Source organism: Artemia franciscana, chromosome 1, assembly GCF_032884065.1.
Source record: "Artemia franciscana chromosome 1, ASM3288406v1, whole genome shotgun sequence".
Classification (NCBI taxonomy): domain Eukaryota; kingdom Metazoa; phylum Arthropoda; class Branchiopoda; order Anostraca; family Artemiidae; genus Artemia; species Artemia franciscana.
The window spans coordinates 52,491,274-52,518,387 of NC_088863.1; the positions used below are offsets into that span (position 1 = coordinate 52,491,274).

Genomic DNA, 27,114 nt, shown 5'->3' on the forward strand with positions numbered 1-27,114 from the left:
TTTTCTGACTTTCTCTATCAGCAGCAAGTTTTTTGGCATAGACTCTTTGAGCATCTTCATTGGCTTTTGCCATTGTAAGTTCATCAGTCATTTTAAACTTAAACATTAATAGATTTCTACGTGAACATATATGTCTTAAATATCTTTAATGACGTCACCGTCATAGCAAAAATGACGACAACTAACTTCATGACGTCAGTCGACACAGAAACATGACGTCACCTGACAGACAGACACACAGACAGACAACTTATTTTTATATATATAGATATAGATTTTATTTTTTTTTGTTTTCTTTTTCTCCTTTATTTTTCAGTTTTTTTCCTTTTTTTAGTTTTTTTTTCTTTTTCAGTTTACATACAGCTCAATCCTTATAATGACGTCACTCGACAGACAGACAACAGACAACTTATTTTTATATATATAGAAAATTGTTTTGATTATAAAATATATTCTCCTACTACTTGACAAAATGGGTCTCTTTGGCCTCTCTGCTTGGCATCATTGACTGCTTAGCTCCTTCCTGATGATGAAGGACTCAATATTTCTGTCGTGATCACAAAGTTCTAGCATAATCATAGGTTTATTATGTCTTTATTCAACTAATGTTGTTAGTAGTGTAATCAATGGATACCAACCTGTGCACATCAATATACAATCAATTGTCATTAAATCCTACTCCTTGAAATAAAGACCAAACGCTTTCTTTTCAGCTGTGAATGTCTTGGTTTGAAGTGCAAGATCTAACATGGTTTCAAAAACTATGCATTAAGATCCTTCAATGTGGGAAGATACCAGAGCACGTTGCTTTTATTCTAGATGGGAATCGGAGGTATGCAAAAAAATTAAAAACAACAGTTGAAGCAGGCCATGTTTCAGGGTAAGCTGCAGCTCTTTATATGTTCTTTGTCGTGATGTTTTATCTGTTTAATTTGTAATTTTGTACAAATAGTGTGGAATCATAGATTTATCATTTTAATGTGCTTTTTATTTTGTGTTAATGCTTTCTTAGATCATGTTGTCTTTCCATTTATGGATGAAACAGAAAAAAGGAAAGACAAGAAAAAATGGGTTTCTTTTCTTTTTTCTGTCAAAACAGGTTTTCAGATGTGAAGCCAAAATGTTACTGTTTTAGGACCTAAAATAGAGCCTTAAGGAACACCAAAACGAACAAAACTTTATTTGAAGAAAATCTATTAATGTCAGCATACTGCTCTCTGCTCAGAAGGTAATCACAAAGAAAAGCCAAGGTAGCACCTTTTTAACCATAGAAGTCACATTTACAGTGCGAAATAATATTTGATGGTCTGCCGTGTCAAATGCCAGAAGTAACAGTGTCAAATCCACAAATAAACCAGTTGTTCTTTTCTGTAGGTAGCAAATTAAGTAGTAATATGATTGTTTTCAGACTGAGATATTGTGTGGACAAAGTTAATAGAGAAGGACAGTACAGTTTTAGAATGGGTAGATGATGTGTTGACCAAATTGTCACTCTTAGTTGAATGATCGAGATGTGTATGAGTTATCAAACACCTTAAGTTCTCAGTTACGTAGATTATCAGTAAGCTTTTGGTTCTGTTGATAGGCTGTTTATGGCCTCAGGCGTCTTGGTGCTGAGTGAGTTTTTGACATAATATATATCTATATATATAAAAATAAGTTGTCTGTCTGTGTGTCTGTCTGTCTGTCAGGTGACGTCATGTTTCTGTGTCGACTGACGTCATGAAGTTAGTTGTCGTCATTTTTGCTATGACGGTGACGTCATTAACGGTATTTAAGACATTTGTTCACGGAAAAATGTTTAATTGTAAAATGACTGAAGAACCTACAATGGCAACAGCCGAGGAAGCTGCTCAAAGAGTTTATGCCAAAAAACTTGCTGCTGATAGAGAAAGTAAGAAAAGAAAGCGTTCCGAGGAATCACAAGAACAGCAAGAAAACAGGCTTGCGGCTAAAGAACGCAAAACCGCGCAGTTAGATGAAAATCCACCTGGACAGCGAGAGTCAAAACATATCAAACTGAAAATGATAGCGATGATGATTGGGTTTGGGATTTTGACTTGGATAAGGTCATCAATGCCTACCAGATTTAAGTTAAAAAAAACAAAGGTTCGTCGATATGTACTTCATAGTGACGCTGAAAAATAAAGAAGAAAAAGAAAACTGAAAAAGGAAAAAAGGTAAAAAACTAAAAAAAAACTAAAAAGAAAAAACACTCAAAGAGAAATTACAGACCGGGACACAAATGACGACCGAGACAGAGGGAATATAAGTGACGACCGGGAACCTCAAAGAGAAATTACACACTGGGACAACCAGACACAAATCACGACCGGGACACAGGGAATATAAATGACGACCGGGACACAGGGACACAACTACAACGGGGACGCCGGGGGCACAGGCAGGATATATAAATGACGACCGGGACACAGGGATTGTTCGAATAGAAATTACAGACCGGGACACAAATGGCGACCGGGACACCGGGACACAGGGAATATAAATGACGACCGGGACACTCAAAGAGAAATTACAAACTGGGACACCGGGACACAAATGACGACCGGGACACAGGGAATATAAATGACGACCAGGACACAGGGACACATCATTAGAATAATGAGGTATAGATCTGAATACGGATTGTTTTTCCCATGGACAATTATATGTTGCATGTTCAAGAGTCAGTAAACCTGACAATCTATTTATATGCACAGACAATGGGACAGCGAAGAATGTTGTATATTCGCATGTTTTACGTAGTTAAAAACATATATTTATATCTATCTCTATTCACAGATGGGATACAACTACAATGGCGCGTAACTAATATGGCGCGTAACGACTTACGCGCGCGGGGGGGCTTGGGGGGGGCGCGAAGCGCCCCACCAACTAGGTGTTGGGGTGGCGCGAAGCGCCACCCCAACAGCTAGTATATATATATATATATATATATATATATATATATATATATATATATATATATATATATATATATATATATAAATAAGTTGTACGTTTGTGTGTTTGACCGCATATGACGTCATTACAAGTATATAAGGCTTTGTATATGACGTCATTACAAGTATATAAGGTGGTGATTTAGAGAGAAATTTCAGTATAAATCCTACAATGGCAGAAGAAGCAGCCGAGGAAGCGGCTCAAAGAGTTAATTCAAAGATCAATTTTAGTATAAATCCTACAATGGCAGAAGAAACAGCCGAAGAAGCGGCTGAAAGAGTTAATGCCAAAAGGCTTGCGGCTAAAAGAGAAAGTAAGAAAAGAAAGCGTGCCGAGGAATCACAAGAACAACGTGAAAACAGGCTTGCGTCTCAAAGAGAAATTACCAAAAAAATCGTGCCGAGGAATCACAAGAATAACGTAAAAACAGGCTCGCGGCTCAAAGAGATAATACCAAAAGAAAGCGTGCCGAGGAATCACAAGAACAACGTGAAAACAGGCTTGAGGCTCAAAGAGAAATTACAGAAAAAAAATCGTGCCGAGGAATGACAAGAACAACGTGAAAACAGGCTTGCGGCTCAAAGAGATAATGCCAAAAGAAAGCGTGCCGAGGAATCACAAGAGCAACGTCAAAATTATCACCTGGCATTCAGGTACAGCCCAGTCGATGATTATAGCTTGAGTAGATGTGTTCAAATCGGGACTATGTCTAAAATTTGTCCCTATTGCAAGGCCTTGAAATTTAATGGAGAAACAATGGGAATGTGTTGCACCTCAGGAAAAGTTGAACTTCCTCGACTGGCTGCACCACCAGAGCCATTGAAGACCTTATGACGTTACAGACTGGGACACCGGGACACAAATGACGACCGGGACACAAGAAATATAAATGACGACCGGGACACTCAAAGAGAAATTACAGACCGGGACACAGGGAATATCAATGACAACCGGGACACTTAAAGAAAAATTACAGACTGAGACACCGGGACAGAAATGACGACCGGGGCACCGGGACACAGGGAATATAAATGACGACCGGGACACAGGGACACAACTACAACGGGGACGCCGGAAAGGCACAGGGGGGATATATAAATGATGACGGGGACACAGGGAATATTCGATTAGCACTCACCATCAACAAAGCTCAAGGGCAATCATTAGAAAAATGCGGTATAAATCTGAATACGGATTGTTTTCCCATGGGCAATTATATGTTGCATGTTCAAGAGTCGATAAACCTGACAATCTATTTATATGCACAGACAATGGGACAGCTAAGAATGTTGTATATTCGCAAGTTTTACGTAGTTAAAAACATATATATATATATATATATATATATATATATATATATATATATTATATATATATATATTATATATATATAAATAAGTTGTTTGTCTGTCTGTCGACTGACGTCATTATAAGGATTGAGCTGTATGTCGTCATGAAGTTAGTTGTCGTCATGTTTGTTATGACGATGCTTAGTATATGACGTCATTATAAGTATTTAAGAAAATCGTTCTGTCCGCATATGACGTCTGAATTATTTCATCATATACAAATTCAAAAAACGAATGTATTCAAGCCGAAGTAGCTGAGTTGGTAAGTAGAAGCGTTATGTTCCAGGTTCTAGGTCCGAGAGGTTTCAGGTTCGAACCTTGGCTTTAGCATTAATACAAAAGAAGAAAAAAAACTAAAAAAGGTAAAAGCTACAAGAAAAACTAAAAAGAAAATACTAAAGAAGCTAAAAAAGCCAAAAAACTAAAAAAACTAAAAAAAGGTAAAAATCAAAAACTAGAAAAGAAAAAAAGCTAAAAAAGGTAAAAACTACAAAAAAAAACTAAAAAGAAAAAAACTAAAAACTAATAAAAAAACTAAAAAAAAAATTAAAAAAACTGAAAACTGAAAAAGAAAAAAAAACTAAAACAAGGAAAAAAACTGAAAATAAAGGAGAAAAAGAAAACTAAAAACCGGGACACAGGGAATATAAATGACGACCGGGACACTCAAAGAGAAATTACAGACTGGGACACTGGGACACAAATAACGACCGGGAGATATAAATGACGACCGGGACACTCAAAGATAAATTACAGACCGGGACACAGGGAATATAAATGACGACCGGGACGCTCAAAGATAAATTACAGACTGGGACGCAAACGACGACCGGGATACTGGGAATATAAATGACGACCGGGACACAGGGACAACTATAACGGGGATGCCGGGGGCACAGGGGGATATATAAATGACGACGGGGACACAGGGAATGTTCGATTAGCAATCACCATCAACAAAGCTCAAGGGCAATCATTAGAATAATGAGGTATAGATCTTAATACGGATTGTTTTCCCATGGACCATTATATGTTGCATGTTCAAGAGTCGGTAAACCTGACAATCTATTTATATGCACAGACAATGGGACAGCAAAGAATGTTGTATATTCGCAAGTTTTACGTAGTTAAAAACATATATATATATATATATATATATATATATATATATATATATATATATATATATATATATATATATATATATATATATATATATATATATATATATATATATATATATATATATATATATATATATATATATATATATATATATATATATATATATATATATATATATATATATATATATATATATATATATATATATATATATCTATATTCACAGGTGGGACACAGGGACACAACTACAATGGTGCGTAACAACTTACGTGCGCGAGGGGGGGGCACAAATGACGACCGGGACACCGGACACAGGGAATATAAATGACGACCGAGACGCTAAAGGAGAAATTACAGACCGGGACAGTGGGACACAAATGACGGCCGGGATACTGGGAATATAAATGACGACCGGAACACAGGGACACAACTACAACGGGATGCCGGGGACACAGGGGGATATATAAATGACGACGGGGACACAGGGAATGTACGATTAGCAATCACCATCAACAAAGCTCAAGGGCAATCCTTAGAATAATGAGGTATAGATCTGAATACGGATTGTTTTTCCCATGGGCAATTATATGTTGCGTGTTCAAGGGTCGGTAAACCTGACAATATATTTATATGCACAGACAATGGGACATCGAAGAATGTTGTATATTCGCAAGTTTTACGTAGTAAAAAACGTATATATATATCTATCTATATTCACAGGTGGGACACAGGGACACAACTACAATGGTGCGTAACTAATATGGCGCGTAACGACTTACGCGCGTGGGGGCTTGGGGGGGGCGTAAAGCGCCCCCGCCAACAAGGTGTTGGGGTGGCGCTTTGCGCCACCCCAACAGCTACTGTATATATATATATATATATATATATATATATATATATATATATATATATATATATATATATATATATATATACTAGCTGTTGGGGTGGCGCTTCGCGCCACCCCAACACCTAGTTGGTGGGGGCGCTTCGCGCCCCCCCCCCCCCCAAGCCCCCCCGCGCGCGTAAGTCGTTACGCGCCATATTAGTTACGCGCCATTGTAGTTGTGTCCCTATGTCCCACCTGTGAATGTAGATAGATATATATATATATATATATATATATATATATATATATATATATATATATATATATATATATATATATATATATATATATATATATATATATATATATATATATATATATATATATATATATATATATATATATATATATATATATATATATATATATATATATATATATATATATATATATATATATATATATATATATATATATATATATATATATATATATATATCTATATATGTTTTCAACTACGTAAAACTTGCGAATATACAACATTCTTTGCTGTCCCATTGTCTGTGCATATAAATAGATTGTCAGGTTTACCGACTCTTGAACATGCAACATATAATGGTCAATGGGAAAACAATCCGTATTCAGATCTATACCTCATGATTCTAATGATTGCCCTTGAGCTTTGTTGATGGTGATTGCTAATCGACCATTCCCTGAGTCGCCATCGTCATTTATATATCCCCCTGTGCACCCCGGCGTCCCCTTTGTAGTTATGTCCCTGTGTCCCGGTCGTCATTTATATTCCCTGTGTCCCGGTCGTCATTTGTGTCCCGGTGTCCCAGTCTCTGATTTCTCTTATGTCCCGGTGTTCCGGTCGTGATAGAGAAAGTCAGAAAAGAAAGCGTGCCGAGGAACTGTCAGCAGCAAGTTTTTTGGCATAGACTCTTTGAGCATCTTCATCAGTCATTGTAAACTTAAACATTAATAGATTTCTACGTGAACAGTACTAACAACACACAAGACCTTTGGCTTGAAAGTTCCACTCCTTAGATTCCGTTTCGAGTATAATACCTGGTTCAAACAAAGCTTTAGTATTTTTCCTACTTGACGAAGCACCCATGTTTCCCAAATATGGCTTACAAAATACGGATCAGTTGTTGCGGTCCATTGCAAATTCAAACTTGCCATTTGGATGGAAAATTTTAGTTGCTGGAGGTGAATTCTGAACCGCAGTGAAACGCTCGATTTATCAGTAAAAAAAAAAAAAAAAAAAAAAAAAATCATCTTTGGAAGTATTTCAAATATATTTCCTTTGAGAAAAATATGCGAGTTGATCCTGAACAGGAAGCATTTGCAAAGTTCATCCTCGAACTGGGAAATGGAAATCTTCCTAAAAATCGTCTTAATGAAATAGATTTACCGGACGACATAATTTCCAGTGGCAATTTAATTGAGCAAGCTTTTTGAGAATGTTTGTCTAAAAAAAGTTTTAATTTAATGAAGGATCGAGTTATTTTAGCTTCAATCAACAAAGAAGTTAGTAAAATAAATGCGAAAATTGTCGATCGCCTTCCAGCAGAATACAAATCGTTCAATAGTTACGGTTCTGTAAAAGTTAAAGAAAAAGGAGGAATTTAATTTACTCCAGAATTGCTCAATTCATTTGAAACTGCAGAATTACCACCACATGACTAAAAATTAAGAAAAATACGATAGCTATGCTCCTGCGTAACTTAGATATTTCAGAAGGGATATGTAAAGGTACCAGCCTTATTGTTACTGAATTATGCAACAACACAATAAAGGTGAATATCATTACTGGGGAAAAACAGGAAAAGAAGTTCACATTTCTCAGAGTCACAGAGTCACATTTATGTGGACTCTGGTTGAGGTCAACTTGGATTGACTGTCCAACTACATCAGTTCCACTTCGACCCGCATTTGCCGTGACTATACACAAGTCGCAAGGGCAAACTTTTGGAATTGTTGGTGTTGACCTTAATGCTCCAGTTTTTAATTATGGAATATTATACGTGGCATTTTCTCGTGTGAAAAGACAACGTAGCTTATAAGTTCTGCTACCACCTGAAAATGAACGAAGAATATATAACGGAGTGTGGAAGGAAGCCCTTACAACTATCAACAAAAATTCTTATTGTTAGAGTTATATTTCTTTTTTTATATTCATTAAACAGTTAATGATTGTAACATATATTACATCTTTGACACTTCAGGTCACACGAACGATCTAAATAGGTCAGGACTTTAAGGAAGAATTTATATTTTTACCAGGGTGGTTGTAACGAACCTGTGGTGCCGTTTTGACATAAAGAATAGGTTTGCGTCTGTGGATAGAAGACAAATGAAGATGAGAATCTATATATAGAAGCGTGTCGAGTGCCGGGACCTGACGGCGAAGCTGCAGGACTCCCGATGCTATATATATATATATATATATATATATATATATATATATATATATATATATATATATATATATATATATATATATATATATATATATATATATATATATATATATATATATATATATATTTATATTTATATAGTACCGGGAGCTCAGTGGCTTCTCCGCCGGGCTCCGGCACCCGGCACCTCATTTAAATCCTAGAAAAACAAATTTCAGCATCGTATCCCGATTTTCTTCAAGTAACGATTGACTGACTACTGAATTCGTTTCCACATTGTATTTAAATATTATTGCCGAACGATCTACCGCAATATTTTTCAAAGTCAACAATTCCTATGTCATTGTTGGAATCTCATATACCATAATTTTTATTTTAATCAATATAACGTGATTAGTCACTGCACTCAAATAAGTTTCTATATGCAAAACGTTACGCTTAAGTGCCTTAATATTCGTATTAATGGTTTGGACCATTTCTAGAATTTTCACAATGTTCCCAACATTTGATATCTAACAATCAGCGAGTACGCTACCATCAGAATTACTTGTTTACAGATTTACTGGTTCGATTTTGTTTACCGCTGGTCTTCCTTCCCACAATAACAAAATAGAAATAAGACTAATCGTCCACCTTTCCATGAACTTGTTGTCTATTCATGCTCGTTCAGAACATGCAGTTTGTATATCTCGTTAAATGGGGTACGGTAGAGAAAATCAGGAACAATCTCAAATATGGCCAATATTACAGAAGCATCCTTTGTATCCAATTTGATTTTTTCATACTGTTTCGATTGTTCACAGAAAATCAAACATAGCGTCGCACCCGCTCTGTTAAGATAAAAGTTTGACTAAACAAACTTTTTGACTAAAGTTTGAACCTGGTTGACTAAACAAGTTCAATCATTTGCTGCGATATAACGAGTTTATTGTGCTTTTTATCTTGGTTAAAAGTTTTATCGATTATTAAATTTTCTATGGTTACCATTTTTTATTTGCATTTCACCAGAAACCCAACTAAGTGCCGATATTCTTTGATGTATGTAGTAGCATTTTATGACGTTAGTTTATTTTCAAGATGTTCTATTTTTTTAAAGTTTTTTATTTTTTTGCCTCTTATAAATACCATGTATCCGACTTGATGTTATAAATGGTAATAATTTTTTCTCTTTTTGTAGATTTAGCTCGCTATCAAAGGAGGGGGGAGACTCCTTCTCAAGATTTGTCTAATAAATTCCTTCAGGAAAATGTGAACCATCACTCGTAATTCTGAAATCAAATTGTGGGATTTTGTAACTCCAGCTCCATGATCCATCACGTTACTTTTCTCATTTGACTTTTTCATATGACTTTTTATGTGACTTTTTTCAAACGAGAATAAAAAGGAGCATATAGATGTTGAAAGCAAGAATAATCTCTCCCTTTATGCGTCGTATTAGAATTAAAACAATGGGAAATTATTTTTAGGAGGGGCCAAAGGATGATCCAAAAGAACTTCCAGAATTAATTTCATAAAGCTAGGATGAAAAAATAAACCACTATTTATTTTCTTATTAAGCTTTCTTAACACAAAAAAGTTCGGAATCCTTTCCCTTTGTACAGCTAGAAACATTTTTTGGAGAGCTGGTGAAACCTTGGCTCAGTTCTCTTTGCTTATAATTTACGTATAAGGAGTGTGTGCGGCTATGTCTGTTTTGTTGGGTTGGTGCCGCAATAACCTGTTAATACTAGTAGCAATCTATATTACTGAGTGTGTTGAGAAAGGCATAAGTTTTGATTCCTAAAAAGTTGACTTTATATTGCAGGTTTGACACTCTCTCTCGGACATTGGACTGGTGTAGGCATATAGGAATCAAGGAAGTCACAGTTTATACTTTTAGCATTGAAAACTTTAAAAGGAGTAAAGAAGAAGTTAATGAACTGATGGCCCTTGCAAAAAACAAATTTGAAGAGCTGCTAAAGGAAAAGTTAGTATACGTACTAAAAGTAATTGATTCTTCTTGTTGTTCCCTTCTATGGTATATTATAATCCTTCATATTTGATTATGGTTTTTGTGTATCCTCAAGAATCTTCAGTGGTGTTCTTGGTTTCAAGTTGCACCCTTAATTTTGCTAATGGAGGCTTACTGCTCGAGGGGGGGGGCTGAAACCGAGGCATTCTAGTTTGAAATGAGGTTCATGTACTCGCCCATTTAGCCTGTATTTACTGCAAATACCTATACGCTTAAAAAGGAAAAATATCACGATGGCAGTAGATATATCGTCTCACAGAAGGGACTTGGCGACCTCAATTTCTATCCCTTCGTAGATGTCCCCTTGCCCTTGCAATAATGAAAAAAAAGGTGATAAAGAAATTATTTTCTTCCCAATTTTGACTACCCTCTTACAGGGTTGCCATTCCACTCAGACATTATCAGAAAAAGTGCTATCAAAGGTAAAACAGTACCATCTTCAGAAAAGCTCTATACATGTTTTATTTTTCACAATACCTTTTATCAGTTTTCTTTGCCCTCACATTCTCTGACGCATTTTGCTTTCTTAGAACGATCTTTGTGACTTTCTTACATATTGTTGTTGTCCTTGCTGGAGAAGGCGAGAAATATTTCAAGTATTTTTCATACTATTAAAAATTATTCACATCCATGCAGATAAACATTAGCTCCAAAATTTTTTGATACTGCTAGATTCAAACTGTTTTTGACACTAGAATCAAAACTTTGGTGCTCTGAGGATTAACATCACTTTTCTTGGGCAGAGATGTGAGGCAATGAAAATCCAATTATCCTTAGACTATGACCTGATAGAGGAAAGTGGAGACTTTAAAAAATTGGTTTGGGTTTGTTAGGAGGGATTGCCTGGGATTGGTAACCTCTGTCGTAGTTTGCTGGGAAAGTGAATGGAAAGTCGAAAGTGTTGAGATTTGCTTTAAGTTGGGTATAAAGGTACCTACTCCCTATGAGACTTTATAGCCATTTACACTTCTGCCCTTTACAGTGCAAACTGTAACAGGTTCTATGGTTTATTGTTCTGCAAAGCCCCGATTTCTGATTCTTTCGAGCCTGATAGCGCCTTAATTGAATATGAAAATCAGTATTTTAAGGTCTCATGACTTCCCAAAATCTTAAAAATTTTTCTGAGGTGTTATAATTTCAAGGTACAATTAATTTTCTAGAGCAATTGTCATTTTATGACTTAATGTTATGTGTTGTTCTTTGAATCTTAGTGCATCTTCAGTCTTACTTTTTTCACTGTTGAGTATTTTAACTTTATGACAAAAGCAAGCTGTTCACGAAACAGGGCCAAATAAATTTATTTCTGTAAGGGACATTGAATTAGTCAATTTTACCTGTATTATATCGTGCAGCATTTCGAAAACAGCTATTAGACCTTAGACTAAAAATTGAATCATAAACTGATCAAACTCCTACAATCAGAGGTGAAGGAAGTTTAAAGATAGCCAAAAATTGTCTCTAGACTGTGATGAACTGATAGTTTGATGACCAGATCTATTGATGACCAGATCAAACGAATATATGGATACCGGATCTATTGGAGCAAAGGAGACAATCCCTCCTTCCTGTAAAATTCCTTGCGGACGATTCACCCTGAAGAAGTCTCCTTAGTATTCTTTCATTTGAATGAGACTTTAATCTATGAGTGGTTTCTCGATCACTCCGGAAATTCCCCCTTCCGTGGAAATTATTTCCTAGAAATCAAAACACGCATAAAATAACCCCCACATAATTCCGCTAGAACGCCTCCACATGAAAAATTGGCAGAAACCATAATACTTCCGGGCCGGCACTGATATTTTCAATAATTTAGTATTTGTCATTTAAATGTTTATAATATTCATTGCTACTACTACTACTAACAACTCAGCGCAACGCTAAACTGCCCGAGGCCATTGACAAATTTGGGCTAGATATTTGCACATTGGAAGGGGGTGGGGTGAAGTATAGCGGGTCTGAATGAAAAATGTGTTAGGTACAATTATCCTGCATATTATGACGCAAGAATTGTTTTCTGATTTCAAACTGTCAAAAAAAATTTACCCCTCCCCCTCTTCCTTATGTGGAAATATATAGCCCAATTATATATTTCTCATCTATTCTGTCACTTGTCTTTGTTTTGTCTTGCGCTAAGCTGAAAGAAACTAACGAAGGCACCGGTTTTTTTTAGAGTTGTACACAGTGTAAACATGAGTGAGTTGCGCATAATACGCATAAGTACCAAAATTCCTTCCAAAATTTGCACATAACTACCAAAATTCCCTCCCTCTACGGAAAAAACTCAAATGAAATTCTCAAAATTGGAAAGCCTTATTTTCCTGGGGGTGAGGCATTTTCTAGGGGGTGTTTTCTGGAGGGAAGGTTATTTTCCATGGGGAGCTATTTTCCAGCGGGTGGTGGTAAACACCGGCCACGGAAAAAGAACGAGGAAAGATTAAAAAGATAACGCTAATATCTTTAGATGCGTCAAACGAGGCATGCTCAATGCCGATAAAAACCAGAAAAGAACAGAAACGCCTAACAATAAGAAAAAAGGAATTGCAAATTATCAAGTGAAGAAGAAAACGGGGAAATCAGAATTGCTCATCAATAAAACTAATAGTAATTATAATCTAACCTGCATTAGGCTGGACTCTAATTACCTGGATGAGGTTGGAGTAGCTTAAATACATTTGGTTTGCTTTTTTGTCTGGGAGGGGGGTCATTTGTTTTTTTTAATATTGTTTCTAGTTTTTTTTATCTCTTCTTGTGCTTTTCTTTTTGTTCCATTCTTCCGGTTCCGTATTACTTTCGTTTTTATTCTTTTGTTGTACTAATATAAATGAATAAATAACTCGTAAAACGAGTTCAACTAAAATTGAATATGAAAATCAAGCTCAAAACGAACAAAAATATTTTACTATTATAGCAGAAATGAAACCCAAAACGAGCAGAAACTGAATATACAATCATAGCGAACAAACATACAACATGTACTAACATAAATGAACCTTAAAACGAATAAAGCTTTAGTTAAATATGCGAATCAAGATTGATACGAACAAAAATCTCTACAAACAAGAGTATGGTTACTGCCTACTTCCTTAATTGTAAAATTCTAAAACCTACTTCGTCATTGGCGTTCTACTGAAATTGGCGCTTTATTACAAACATTTTCTTACGTACTTATTACAACATTGAAAATAAAAAATGAAATTACAGTAAATCAAATTTTGAACTGATTGGTTCAAACGGTCTTCCTGAGACTGTTCACTACAAACAAGAATTTAGCTACTGCCTCCTTTCCTAACTTTAAAAATCTAAAACCTACTGTGTCATTGGTGCTTAACTGAAAGCGAATTGTATTACAAATATTCTCTTTTCCAGTTATTACAACATTGAAAAGAAAATACATATTACGCTATCCTGTGTTTACTTATTCAATTTTATTTATTATAAAAATAATTTTACTTTTTCAACTTTATTTAATCAATTAGAATTAAACCTTCAGCCTCCGTGTAGTATAGTAAACGCTAAATGCATATTAAATGCGTTCAATACTTTGTGACAATTAAATGTTTCTCCTTGTATTATAAACATATTACGTCCAAATACCTACTGATGCAGAAATTTTAGCCCACTTCGCCACTGTGCGTGTGGGCGGTTCTAGTTGACAACTAGCTGAACGTAATCCAAGAAATCAGGTTCCAGTCCAGGTTTAAAGCCTGTTGATAAAATATTTTCTGACTATAACTGAATTGTTGCTGTCTTCGGAAACTTTTGCCGTTTGCGCTTTAAAGTTCTTAAAGGAATTAGACCTTCTGTTTACTTCAATCAGCTCATTGCAATTGGCAAAAAAAAAGAAAAAGTTTTATTCTATAAAAGAAGGCCAACGTTATTTTGGAAACAAAATTAAGTTGATTCAAGAATAGCAAGTCTACATGGTAATACACCAAAGCATTATGAAGATATAAATTAGTAGTTTGCCTTCACTAAAATGAAAATGACCTGGTTTTAAATAGCGATGAGGGCAAATGGCACAAATACACAGGGGCCTGCTTTTCGAAGTAAAGTTTTTCATTGCATTGCATACGTGGTTAACCAGCAAATATATTATTGATCATGAGATTATCACTTAGTGCAATGACCTTAATTTTAAAATCATTAACTTCTACCACTGCTGGTTATTTTTATACATTTGCAATTAAAAATCTTTAAAGCCGCCATGGAACAAAAGTGAATGTAAACAAATTTCTATGCTATTTTAAAAGTACTTCTTGAAAACATCCACCCCCGAAAAAAACCTGGATACGACCCGGCTTCGCATTGATATTGAGCCTCTGTGTTAGTTTTCTTTTTTTGTTCAATCTAGCATTAGTTGTTCATGTTGTACTTAGTTTCTGCTGCACTCGTGCTCCTCATAAAAGAATCCTCTGGATACCTATTCGGATTTTTTCATTATTTTTTTCAGAGAGAGGGTAAAAGAAAATGGAATTAGAATCAAAGTTATTGGTAACATATCCCTGCTGCCTGAGGATTTACAGAGACTCATTGCTAGAGTTGATCTGATGACAGCTGGAAATGATAGAGCTATTTTGAACATTGCCATGGCTTATACCTGTAAGTTGTATCGTCGATTTTTAGAAGTTATGTACGTTCTATAGTATATACTTGAGTTGCTGCATAGAAATAGTATTGTTTCTAGTTCCGCATTTGGTAATTTTGGAAATGTGGTTCAGAAGCTTAAAACAAGGAGAAGGCCTCCTCTCCTAATTTTTTCAAGCAGTTTTGAAAAAAAAACAGGGATCTTCACAAATTTAATCAAATTCTTGATCAGGTTTGAAAAATACCTAGTTAATTAGAAAGATGTGTTTGTAACCCCTCCCCCAGTTGCAAATCCCCCCCTGAATTTTGCAAGAGTTTAATGTCTTGCTGTCAGCAGTCCGCTTGATTTTTTGTCTTATGCTTCGAAAATATACTGGAAGTGCTGCACATCTATAAAATTTTTCTCCTTTAAGATCTTTTATATATCTGTCTAGATCCTACACCTTTAAGATCTCTCTCACGTCCTTAGTCGTAAATCTTCTTTCCATCCTTTTGCTCGAGTCTTCGTTAAAGTTTCATTTCATGCTCATTGTCATTATGTTTAATCAGATTGAAAGCTGCGTAAGCTTTGTTGCTGGTATTTGACTCTATGCAACTCAGCAATATTTAAAAAGAAAGTACAATACTTATTGACAGGTATCTTAATGGCAAAGTGAAACTGTCTACAGTCTCTTTATCATTTTTTTCAAAAACATTGCGTTTTGTTTATGAAGATGGTGCTTTGACTCCTATTGTTCTAGTTGTTGAGGCAAGGGTAGAAGCTACTCGGCTAATCCTATTATTGGCAAAAGATTATTAATTATTAATAATAATGGCCTTATTATTAGAGATTATTAATGAATGGCCTTTTTTTATTGCAGCTTTATGCACATTTTCCTTTTTCACCGTTTTTACCTGCCCGGAAAAGATTGAACATCAAGAGTGAAATAGATTAGAATAGCATTGATTGACGCTAATCGATCAGGTCAGTTTTCTGTAGGATGTAGACCTGCAATTATTGTCAACTGTTGGCGAACATGTAAACCTTATCAACGTTTTAAATACCGTATTTCACTTCAAATTCTAATAGAATATTCCACTTGTAAAGCTTGAGCGTAGTAATACCCTATTTTTCGTAATAAATCAAAGAAGTTTCGAAATCCTTAAAAATTTTGTGGCTATAAAGCGGTGGCCGCTAGTCCGCAACTATTGGAGAAGCTACGCTGCACAGCAGTGTAGTTTTCTTTACAAAGAGTTTTTATTTACTTTGTAGTTTTACGAAATGAGTATGTTGATCGTTTAACTGGTCCTTTTCGCTCAAATTCCAAACAAATAGAAAGGGGTAGGATTTTTCAATTTCGTGAGAAAGATGGGGTAAAATGAAGATGAATGCAAGGAATGGAGTCACAGTGGCAGCTTTATAATTACCAATTTTATAATCTCATAACTCAAACTGAAGAATAAACAACTGAAACGATTGTTGCTCGTTTCATCCAACAGTATCTGCCATAAAATTCTTGTTGAATAAAATAAGAGGATTGTTGATGAATAAAGGTACGCAAGAAAGGATTATTGGAGAACAATAATCGTTTTTTCCCCTATCTTCTGAGCCATTGGCTCATTTTTTCCGTTTTTTTTTTAAACCAAGCCCTTTCTCCTAAAGCCTGCAAAGAAAGGAGAACGGTGATTCTGAGCTCAGTTTTCCTATCTTCTCTTGGAATCAGCGAAAGAAGCAAATAAAATACGAAACCTGGCTGTTAATTCTGTAGCCGTGAAAGTTACAAGATTTGAAAATACATTTTTGAATTTAAGGTTATGAACTAAAGTTAAATTTCAATAGAACGTAAGATTATGAATTGGTCGCTTTTCTCCCGGCTTGAGGGAAAAGATGTCAGAAGTCCTGTGTTAAAAAAACAGTCAAAATAGCAGAAAGGGAAGAGGAAATAGGAAGAAATTCTACTAAATGTGAAAAACAAACCCACACAAAATACACATTAGTCTGGAGTGCTTTGATGAACATGACCAGATCTCTGATGCTCTTGAGTTGGACTTACTGTGTAGGCACTAGAAACTAGGAGAGTACTTTGAATTTCCTGAAGTAGTTAACTAGAATGCCGAGGGCATGATGACAAAGCGTCGTAGTTTTAAAGAAAATGGCTCCAAATATATTCATGGTCGGTCTTCAGCCTTTAAAAAAAAAGCTGTAATCTATAAACACTGCCTTCTACTTACCGAATCTGAGACCTGTAAAACCTCACATCAGACGCGTGTTTCCTTTATTTCAAAGCCATATACTGATCTTAAACATGCTCTTGCTGACTTCAAGCTTCAGTATGAAAGACAATATGATGTTACCGCAGTACAAAAATCTATGATATTTATCAAAATACAAGAAGGAAAAAGTATTCCAATTAAACAACCATTGAATTTTCAAGATCACAAGTAAAGGATTAAAGACCAATAAGACCAGTTGTCCAGATTATTTAATTTTATGGTTCTCATGAGCTAACTCTGCGGGGTCTTCATGGAAAAATTGATTTTTTTTTACAAAAAGTATTGAAAATGAAGGGGTTTCTGAAGGGCTGTTGTAATTGATGATGAATTGCAGAAACACTAAATTGTTGTAGCACTTCGATTGATTAATTAAGAGCGCAAAATATGCATTTCCTCTTTTGCAGAATGATATCCTCGATAGTGTAGGTAATGTCATTCGTCAATACGATTTTGAATAGAACGAAAATTGTGAAGTGTGTTTCGATATTGGCTGATGAGATGAGTGATATAACTTCATAAAAACAGCTTGTTCTTGTCGTCCAGTTCCATGACGATCATCATATAGAAGAAAGTTTTTTTTTGTGTTTCGACATTACGAATGACTTGACTGGCGTAGACCTTGCAAAGTTGATTATTCGACTCTACTTAGAGCTTGGATTGGACACTGACAAGTTAGTTGGAATCGGCTTTGATAGAGGTAGTTACATATTCGGTTTGCACGAGGGCACCCAAGAAGAGACACGAAAACAGTATCTACTTGCCATTTACTAAACCTTGCCTTGGTGAAGGCCTCCTGACTGGACTTAATGCAAATGCTATATGAATACTTGCAAGAAGTTGTTGTTCTTTTTCCTATTCCTCCAAACAAACTGAGTTATTAGCTTCTGGTCTGCCACATACAAAAAAAAACAAAAGCTCCCACGCTCTTCTGACACAAGATGGGTTGAAAGATATGATAATATTGTCACTTTTTTGGAGCCTTTTCCTGCTGTTGTTGGAGTACTGGAGAGCTTTGTTGACAAGCAGTCCGATTCAGGTCTGATGGCGAAAGCCAACTCCAAGTAGCAGCCATTTCTGAGCTTAGCTTCATTTCCCCATTGATTCTTGTTGAAAAAGGAAGTTCAATTCCGCTTTCAACTTCCTTTAAAAGAGCTAGTGGAAGCGGATTTTCCTTCTTTTTATGGAAAAGTGGCCTAGACAGCTGAATGTTTTTGGACACCCACCTTAATACCAAGAGGTCAACGTCGGTGATTCTCCTCTTCAGATACTTCTCTTTTTTACAAAGACTTCGGCTTCTTCCCATACCTCGAGTAGTTCTGTGAAAAACTCGATACGATATTTTTTAATCAACGAACTACAGATTAAAGTTCTGTTCCCTTGTTGTATTGTTGATGCTGTATTAGCCCAGGTTTTGGCATAGCTGCAAAGGTTAAGCAGTTCCGTTTCTCTGAAACTAGCCTCCTTGCTGAGCTAACTGTCTGCCAAGCCAAATGGAGATCTATAGGCGAATCTGACCATCCCAATACAGTTTCTGAAAATCTCGGTGCCTAAAACAACCTTCTTTTTTCCAACTGTGCATTCACTCTTGATTGTTTTCTCTCTATCACCACGACATCTGCAGAGTATTCATTTAGCACGCTAAAGTGCTTAAAACAAACCTCTGAAATCAGACAGGAGAGGGCAGGTTAAATGATACTTCGCACATGTGTATTAATTGCAATGTCAATGTGGATATTTACGGTGTTTTAAGTGACATCGGAAAAAAATCAAGACGGATTTAAATATAAGAAGAATTTAAAGTGCTTATGTTTCATGGTATCTGATTCAAGAATTAGCAAGATTAGAGCTCTTTAATTTGTTTAACTGAACACATTGTTGTATCTTTCCTGACTTCTGGTAACTTTTAGCTGGTGACCCCCTCCTCTCCCCCCTAACGGAAATCTTAAATACGCCACTGCTCCGCCCCTTAAAAAAAGCTTCGTGATCCCTCTTTTCATGCAACTATATAGGAAAACTTGTTCATATAGTGAATAATTGTATGAAAAGTTAGTTTGATAAACTTGCTTTAGAAAATAAAAGAGGTTTCTGATAAAGGTACTATATTATCATATTATGACTGTACTTATGACTAAGCTATATTAGAACTTAAAATAATAAAAAAAAGTTAAAAATGCGTTTTTTTTTATGTGTTCAATTTTAGTGGTGTTCATATGCATGTCTAGTTCCACTTATGTATCTTGACACGTGTCTGTCTGAATAAGCCACAGCCAATGGCTGAGCCAAGTTACTGATAAGTATCCAGTCTAAAACTTGTCACTATATTTGTTATTTGCGCTTTAGAGAGACGTTCACAAGTATAACCGGCTAAAATTTCTTACCTAAGCAAGTGCATGCCTAAACTTACTTGTAAAGATATAGAAGTTTGGCTTAACTTACATGTAATCCCTGCTTTAAGTAAATAAAATTTATATGAACTAAATAAAGTGTTTGAAAGTGCCAATCCGTCCTGGGAAAGTGGGGTAGTAAAGTAGCAATGCTACTTGACAGTTTTCAAACTTGTTGGCAGATTTTGTCGGGAAACACCATTTTTGCGTATAAAAATACATTTTTGCTCAAACAAAAGCTGTTAAAACTCAGGTTATGCTGCTAAAGTACTGGTAGCTTTTGGAATTCTGTTGAATTCTGCTACTGGCAGCTTTGGAACTTAGTTTACACCCGATGTCAATATTATCTCCTTCATTTCAGCTAAAGAAGAAATGACACATGCTATGGAAGAGATATTTTGGGGAACACGAGAGGATTTATTAGTACCTAGTGATGTAGACGATGATCTCATTAACCAGTGTCTTTATACATGGGAGTCAAACCATCCAGATCTCTTGATTCGTACCTCTGGTGAAGTAAGGCTCAGCGACTTCATGCTCTGGCAGGTCTTCCTCATTTTATTAACATATTCAAGTTTACATCAGTTATACTATATTTAAGGGTCATAAGTTAAAAGTTTTTTCTTTGCATTTGGGGTCTGGTTCCGCAGTGAACTGTTAATAGTAGTATTGTATATCAATGATGATTAGTGGTTTATATTTTGTTTTTCTCTTCATTGGTGGTATATGTTTTATTGTCACTAGATTAGGATTAGATAAATGAATCTTTTGGTGGCAAAATCATTTTAACATGCCTGGCAGACCTGTCTAGATTTTTCCTGTTTTTTTCTTGCCTTCTTTAGTAAAAGTGTCAACTTATCCGGCTTTCTAGTGAACAAAATCATAGCTTCGCTGGTTTTTTGTGCCTCCTTCAGATCGCTTCGCTCGTCTGTGTATGGAAAATCAAGTGTTTGTTTGTTTCTGTATACGCTTTTCTCTTTGCACTAAAAAATCGCTAAAATAATACATAAAAACAGATCAGAACAATGTTGATGCTACTGATTCTGCCTACAAAAAACGGCAAGTAAACAGAGCTGAAAAGAACAAGCTAAATACTTTTGTTCGTGTTCTTTACATCATCTGCTTCCACTGCTGCCCAGAGATTTGTATTATGTACTGTTAGTCATGCTTACGTGAATTTTTAGTCAGTTAGGGAATGGTCCGCCTTTTTTACGACATATTTTAGCGTTCAGTGACTAAAATTAAGGAAAAGCTTTAATCAGGAACTAACCCAACCCATGAAAATGTTTCATAGCACCCTTATAATAAGTTTCATCTCAATATGAATACGGGTTTAGACTATGGTGGTAAGCAGTTGATTTTCCCCATTGGTATACGTATTCATTTACGTTACAGTTTTTTCCGTTCGAGGTTTTCTCTTAGTAACAGTAGGCTACATCTTTACATGAGCATCTCGATTATGTTCGAATATAAGCTGAATTTTGCTATGAATGTGCATGTATATTATTGACATCCATACTAGTTTAGGAGTAAACATACTATTTCATTTGATAATCCGCTGCTTCTGGAAATCTACGGCATTTATGTCTTTTGTGAATCTGATTGAGGGGTCTGTGAAAAGTTAGGCTTTTATTAAGGCTGTGAACTATTTAGTACCAGACTATTAATTACGTAAGTGCCCTATTTATAAGCAATGCGCGACAAAATTTTAGCCGACTTTCCAGCAAATGCACGGTTTTTTCTTTCAGATTTTTTGGCCTTAGCATTTAGCTGTGACTTTGTTATACCTCTCCCAAGTTCAATATTAGTAATCCAATTTAGATATTATGATGAAGGTCATATCCAGAACATTTTCAATTTATCCTTTTGTTGGAAACTTTCGTAAGATTTTAATACTAACCTGAACATGAAAATATATCCTTAATTTTTCTTTTATAGACTGCATATTCATGTCTACACTTTTCTTCAGTGTTGTGGCCGGAGTTTTCTTTCTGGGAATTAACAAAAGCTATTCTCCACTACCAGGTCGTACACCCAACTATTCAGGTACCCTCATTAGTATTTTCTTTCTTGCTAGTGTTTCCATTTTTGGTAACTAATCTTCTTTCATCTTAGTTTTATTGTGTAAATATACTCTTGATAACTCGAACCTCAACATCTCGAATTCTTTTTTATCCCTTTGGAAAAACGTGTCTAAGTCGAAGTGGCCAAAACTTACCTCTAGACTCAAAATCTAATAAACGAGTCAAATTAATTCTCACTTTACCTCCACAAGTCAAAGTTCACCTTTGTATATTGGAGATCTTTCAACGGACCTCTGTTTTTCAAAAATTGGGTGTGCAGGTTGCAGCGAGTGAGTGAGTGACATCGGCTACAGCGTATGCTAGTGTGTCACAGCAGTTTATTGGATTGTACCTTATTGCAGAATGCATATTGTTTACATCGATAATGTGGTGATTGTGTGTACGGTATTTGAGTGAAAATGCTTTAAAGGAGTAAAGTCTCTGCCTGTTCAATATACGTCAAATAAAAGGGTGTGGATGAATAATCAGGTATTTTCCTCGTGGTTGACTGAATTAGATAAAACTATGGGCAAAAAGAAATACAAAATTCTGTTCTTCGTGGACGATTGCACTGCACACTTTCCCATTTCACTTTTAAAATGAGTTAGTCTAAAATTTGTGCCAGCCAACACAATATCTGAATTGTAGCCACAAGATGCACGAATAATAAAAATCTTCAAGGTACTCTACAGAAGTGAAGTGGTCAGAAAATATATTTCTGACATTGGAGACGGAAAAATATGCACTATCAACCTCTAGAAGATTTGCCAACAAATGCTTGGACAGCATAACGAGCAAAATAATTGCAAAATGCTTTAAGTCGTGTAGATCCAAATTACCAGAAAATCAAGCTGAAAAAGGAAATAGGCCACAATTGGAACAAGTGGAACGATAACTAGAAGTGGAACCAGACGTTAACATCGAGACTGAGTGAAATGAGGTGATAATGCAGTTGTCATCAGACAAGATACCAACATTTGAAGAATTTGCGCTTGTTGTGAAAATAGCAGTAACCGGTGCGTTACCTGATGAAGAAATTGTAGAATGTCTAACCATCAATGAGGATGCTCCTTCTGACGACAAAAGCGAGGAAGAGGAGCCAGCGGAAATTGCATCTAAAGAAGCCAAAGCTTTAGTTCGTACTTTTCGCATGTTCCTAGGGAAAAAAAAGAAAAAAGTATTGTATTAGATTATGTTTTTTCATTAGTTGCCTCAATCGAAAAGATGGACACACGTGTTGCCAATATTCTTAAGCAGTAGAAGATTACGTACTTTGTAACAGTGAGGTTAATATATAAACTGTGCTATTTTGTTTGTACAAGCTTTTTTCATTATGTATACAGCGAGTATTTTTTATTAACACAGTAAGTAACTTTATTCCAATTAATACAGTAATAAAGTTAAGCTTAATTTTATAGTGACTGTAGGGAGTAATTGAACTATTTTATACCTCTGCAACTCCAGTTTCCACTTGGTTTACCTCTATAACTTATTACCTTTATAAGCCGAATTAATGTAGAATGAATTCTATAACTCGAAAAAAAATCGTAGTCCCATGAATTTTGAGTTAGTGCGAGTCGACTGTAGAATGTGCCAAAGAGTAGCTTGCAGATAGCAAGGATAGCTTGCAAGAGTGGGAAGCGCCGAATAAGAAACACCATCCCCACTTGGTAATTTTAGTGCATTAGCATAGCAAAATTATTTGAATGAGTGTAATTGGAAGAATTAGTGCTGTCATACGCGTCTCATATAGATTTCTGAGGAAAACACTATTGCAAAGTTTTAAAAAATGCCATAAGAACCGTATATTTTAGATATCGCTTGTGATTTTCTTTTCCAAGGCCAGTGCCAGTTTCCGCTATTGTAAGCTACCCGTAGTCTTTGGGTCATGCTATGTTTGTTTCCCCTTTTTGGCAGCCTCTTGGACTGAGCATAATAGCAGGTTTTTCCATGCTTGCAGCTACCAGGTATCTCTCTAGAGGAAGCTCATTTTTTGAGCTGTTCATGGAGAGACAATGTGGTATTTTAATCCATTATGTTTTTGCGGTTAATTTACAAATGATAGATGATTAGTTAAGAAGCTGAAAAATAGACTTACCTGGCATATTTGTCTTTTCTTAATTGATTTCTTGCAGAAAGACAGACGCACTCTGTGAATTTATAAATCTAAAATCGATTTGTCCAAAAATATATACTTCTCCCTTTTTTGACAGTTCTTGACGTCTCAATCTTTTTTTTCGGTGAACGCTACTGTTCCCAGAACAACAACAAATCTTGCTGTCAACACAGTTGATACAGTGGGGATTGTTTGGGATCATGCTGAATGGAGAATTGAAACGCATGTTTTTCTTTCATCTAGCCTATTAGTGCAATATAAAAAATGTGCCCTTTTTTCATTCATTTACAAAATAAGAAGCAAGCGGAGATTCTCAGTCCGGAATTTGCTATGCAAAATTTTGTCTGAAGGGAATATATCCAAAGTTATGATCAATATAAATGAGATTAATATAATATATTTTTTCTTTATGCATAACCTTTTCCTTTTTTCCAGAATTTAAAGAATGTTTGATATTTTGTTGTTTTTTCTTACGTATTTTATTCAGTTATATTATTTAGTCTATTTTAAGTCAGTGCTTTGTTTCATTTGTTGATATATTTCTTTTATTTATTTGATATACTCCTTGATTTTGGGAAAAATACATAAATAAATAAAAATCATTACTATTTCAACCGTGTACAAAAGATATGGATACAATTCCTAAATGCTATTACCAAACGAAGGACTGAAAAATGTACTACAAACAAATGATCGTGATCAGGAAATTCAAGGTGTATTATGCAACACACTACTTATTTTAATGGAGCAATCAAAAGCATATTTTAGGGGGATTTACTTTAATATATTGGCAATAAGAATGACAATGAGAAAACCTAGAAATAAGAGTATTTCTCTTATTTCTAGGTTAAGTAACACTTTGTCTAAGAATAAGTAACACTTTAGTAGTGAAACTTTTAATTGAAATGAACGGCAAGTAAAGAGCGACCCCTGTAAAGTTTAGTGCTGACACCTCAAATTTAAATTTAGTTTTTAAAGTTGTCCATCAGCTGTTATTTGCTTGGTTTAAGAAACTAGAAAAGAGACACTCTAAAAAGAGTTGCAATCTTGATGAGAAAAACAACTTCAGGTCCTTCAGGCCTTGGCCCACAATGGCTTGATGTTTACTTATTTTCAATATTTTGTCTTGAGCCTTCATAAGTAAAATAACTTGTTCGAATTAATCAGATTTTTGTCTAAAAATAAGTCATTTTTAGTATATTATAGTGAGCCTTCAACAGTAAAATGATTCATCTGAATTGGTCCGAATTTATCGATTTTTTTTCCAGCTTAGGTCATTTTTAGTGCAATATCATCAGTCTTCAACAGTAAAATAATTTATCCAAAGTGTAACTAACTTGTCATTTTTGATGTATTATCATTAGCCGTTAGCAGTAAGATAATTTATGATTGCAACATACGAGTATGACGTTATTCATGATTGTGTACACAAAGATGCAGTTTTATTTGTCAAAAAGAATTTTATTTCAAATATTGTGTTTTTTCAATTATTGAAGTACGTAAATGTAGCAGTCTTCTTTAACATGAGCCTTTAAACAGTCCTTTGTGGGCCGTGGTTCGTCATTCATAAGGTTGCAACTAGCGCTGCAACAATGAAGAAAAGAAGATCAGTTTTCTTCCTAGAAAAATGTGGCTCACTAATGCATGATTTCTTACTTTTTTTTTTCGTCAAGAACTAGCGTATAGACCCAGTACTTATAGTGCTCATGAGTGTGAAAGAGATTCATCAAATCAAGCGGATTTTTTTGTGCCACGGAATATAAGTTTTTTAACATGGCCAAAGCATCACAGGTGGATAGTCTTTGATAGCCTGATTTATAAACAATGCCGAAGTATGGCATACAGCTTTATCTTTTCCGGGAAACACGCTACCAAATAATAGGCCGTTTCTCCAGTAAAAAAATACTTGCGGTTAATAAAAACAAATGGATTTTGTGTTGTAACTTGAAAGATTTATCTGTAAAAAATAGGAACTATTTTAGTCATGCATAGCTATGCATCCACTGAAAGGGGGAAGATGAGACATTTTTAGGACGCAGAGAGAGAACGTGTTAAGTTTCAAGAAGTGTATTTTTTGTCCAAAATTTGCTATTCTTCTCTGGCTTGAATAAATGACTTATGCGCTTTATTGTTGGCTTAGTTCAGCTTTAATTTAAATTTTCAGTTTTAACCTGTGGCTATAAATTTGTTTTAATTCAGTCTTATTGTTATTGTTAATTTTTTTATTTCTGTACAGGAAACCGTCCAATAACTATCTATTATTTTCTCTTTTTAAGATACACTATAAGTTTTTCCTCATGAAAAATGAATAATGCTTCATTAGCCATTGGTACATGTTCTATTGGCATGGTTTCGTATTTTTATTTGGCTCATGAACATCTCTCTTTATTGTCGTTTTCTTATAGGAGGCGAAATGTGTTGCGTCAAGAAAATGCAGGTCCTGTAATCAGTTAGATCCTCAGAAGAAGAATCGTATTGATCATTTTATTAACAAGTTAAGGGAAAAAGAAGACCTGGCATTGAAATCTATAGCAACTATGTGACAGGCTGAATTAGATTCAACTGTTTTCACTGCAAAAACCCACAGGGTATTTCCCGGGGTGAGGGGGGGGGAAGGTGTTTTTGTTTAAGGTATTTCTTTCCACAAAGCTGTAGTGATTTGTATAACAGTTTCCATTGCCTATACATTTCAGTCTTCCTAGGGGTGGAGCGGGTGGGGGGGAATCCTTCCCTATTTTCTTTTGTGGGTGGTCTTGTTCCAATTGTGAAATCTTGTTTTGTTTTTGTTAAAGTAATTCTTTTTATTCTTGGATAAATGCGTTTCCATGCTATGTTTTCTTTTGATAGCGTCCGGAGTTAGGGACTTGCGTAGTACTTCCTCAGCCAATACCGTATGACTTGTAGCGGGGCTGGTGGGGGGAGGGGAGTGATCTTCATGGATGAGTTTACCGAGCCGATATTCCTGAAGCTCTCATGAATAAGAAAAAGAGAAACGCATCGAAGCAAC

General features: G+C 35.4%; 1 protein-coding gene across 1 annotated transcript; it reads left to right on the plus strand.

The window, feature by feature from the left end:
• Positions 1-689: 689 nt before the first annotated feature.
• On the plus strand, positions 690-26,938 carry LOC136031265 (dehydrodolichyl diphosphate synthase complex subunit DHDDS-like). The gene is made up of 6 exons (XM_065710696.1): positions 690-880; positions 10,501-10,662; positions 15,158-15,306; positions 20,290-20,474; positions 21,867-21,974; positions 26,513-26,938. The coding sequence occupies exons 1-6, from the start codon at positions 720-722 to the stop codon at positions 26,648-26,650; spliced, it is 903 nt and encodes a 300-aa protein (XP_065566768.1). The 5' UTR covers positions 690-719; the 3' UTR covers positions 26,651-26,938.
• Positions 26,939-27,114: the final 176 nt, after the last annotated feature.

Bases quoted from the DNA above. Each gene is read 5' to 3' on its own strand.
- LOC136031265 (XM_065710696.1), top strand. From the start codon at position 720: ATGTCTTGGTTTGAAGTGCAAGATCTAACATGGTTTCAAAAACTATGC. The intron at 15,307-20,289 runs GTAAGTTGTATC...CCTTCATTTCAG, and splicing joins CATTGCCATGGCTTATACCT to CTAAAGAAGAAATGACACAT. The intron at 21,975-26,512 runs GTACCCTCATTA...GTTTTCTTATAG, and splicing joins TCGTACACCCAACTATTCAG to GAGGCGAAATGTGTTGCGTC.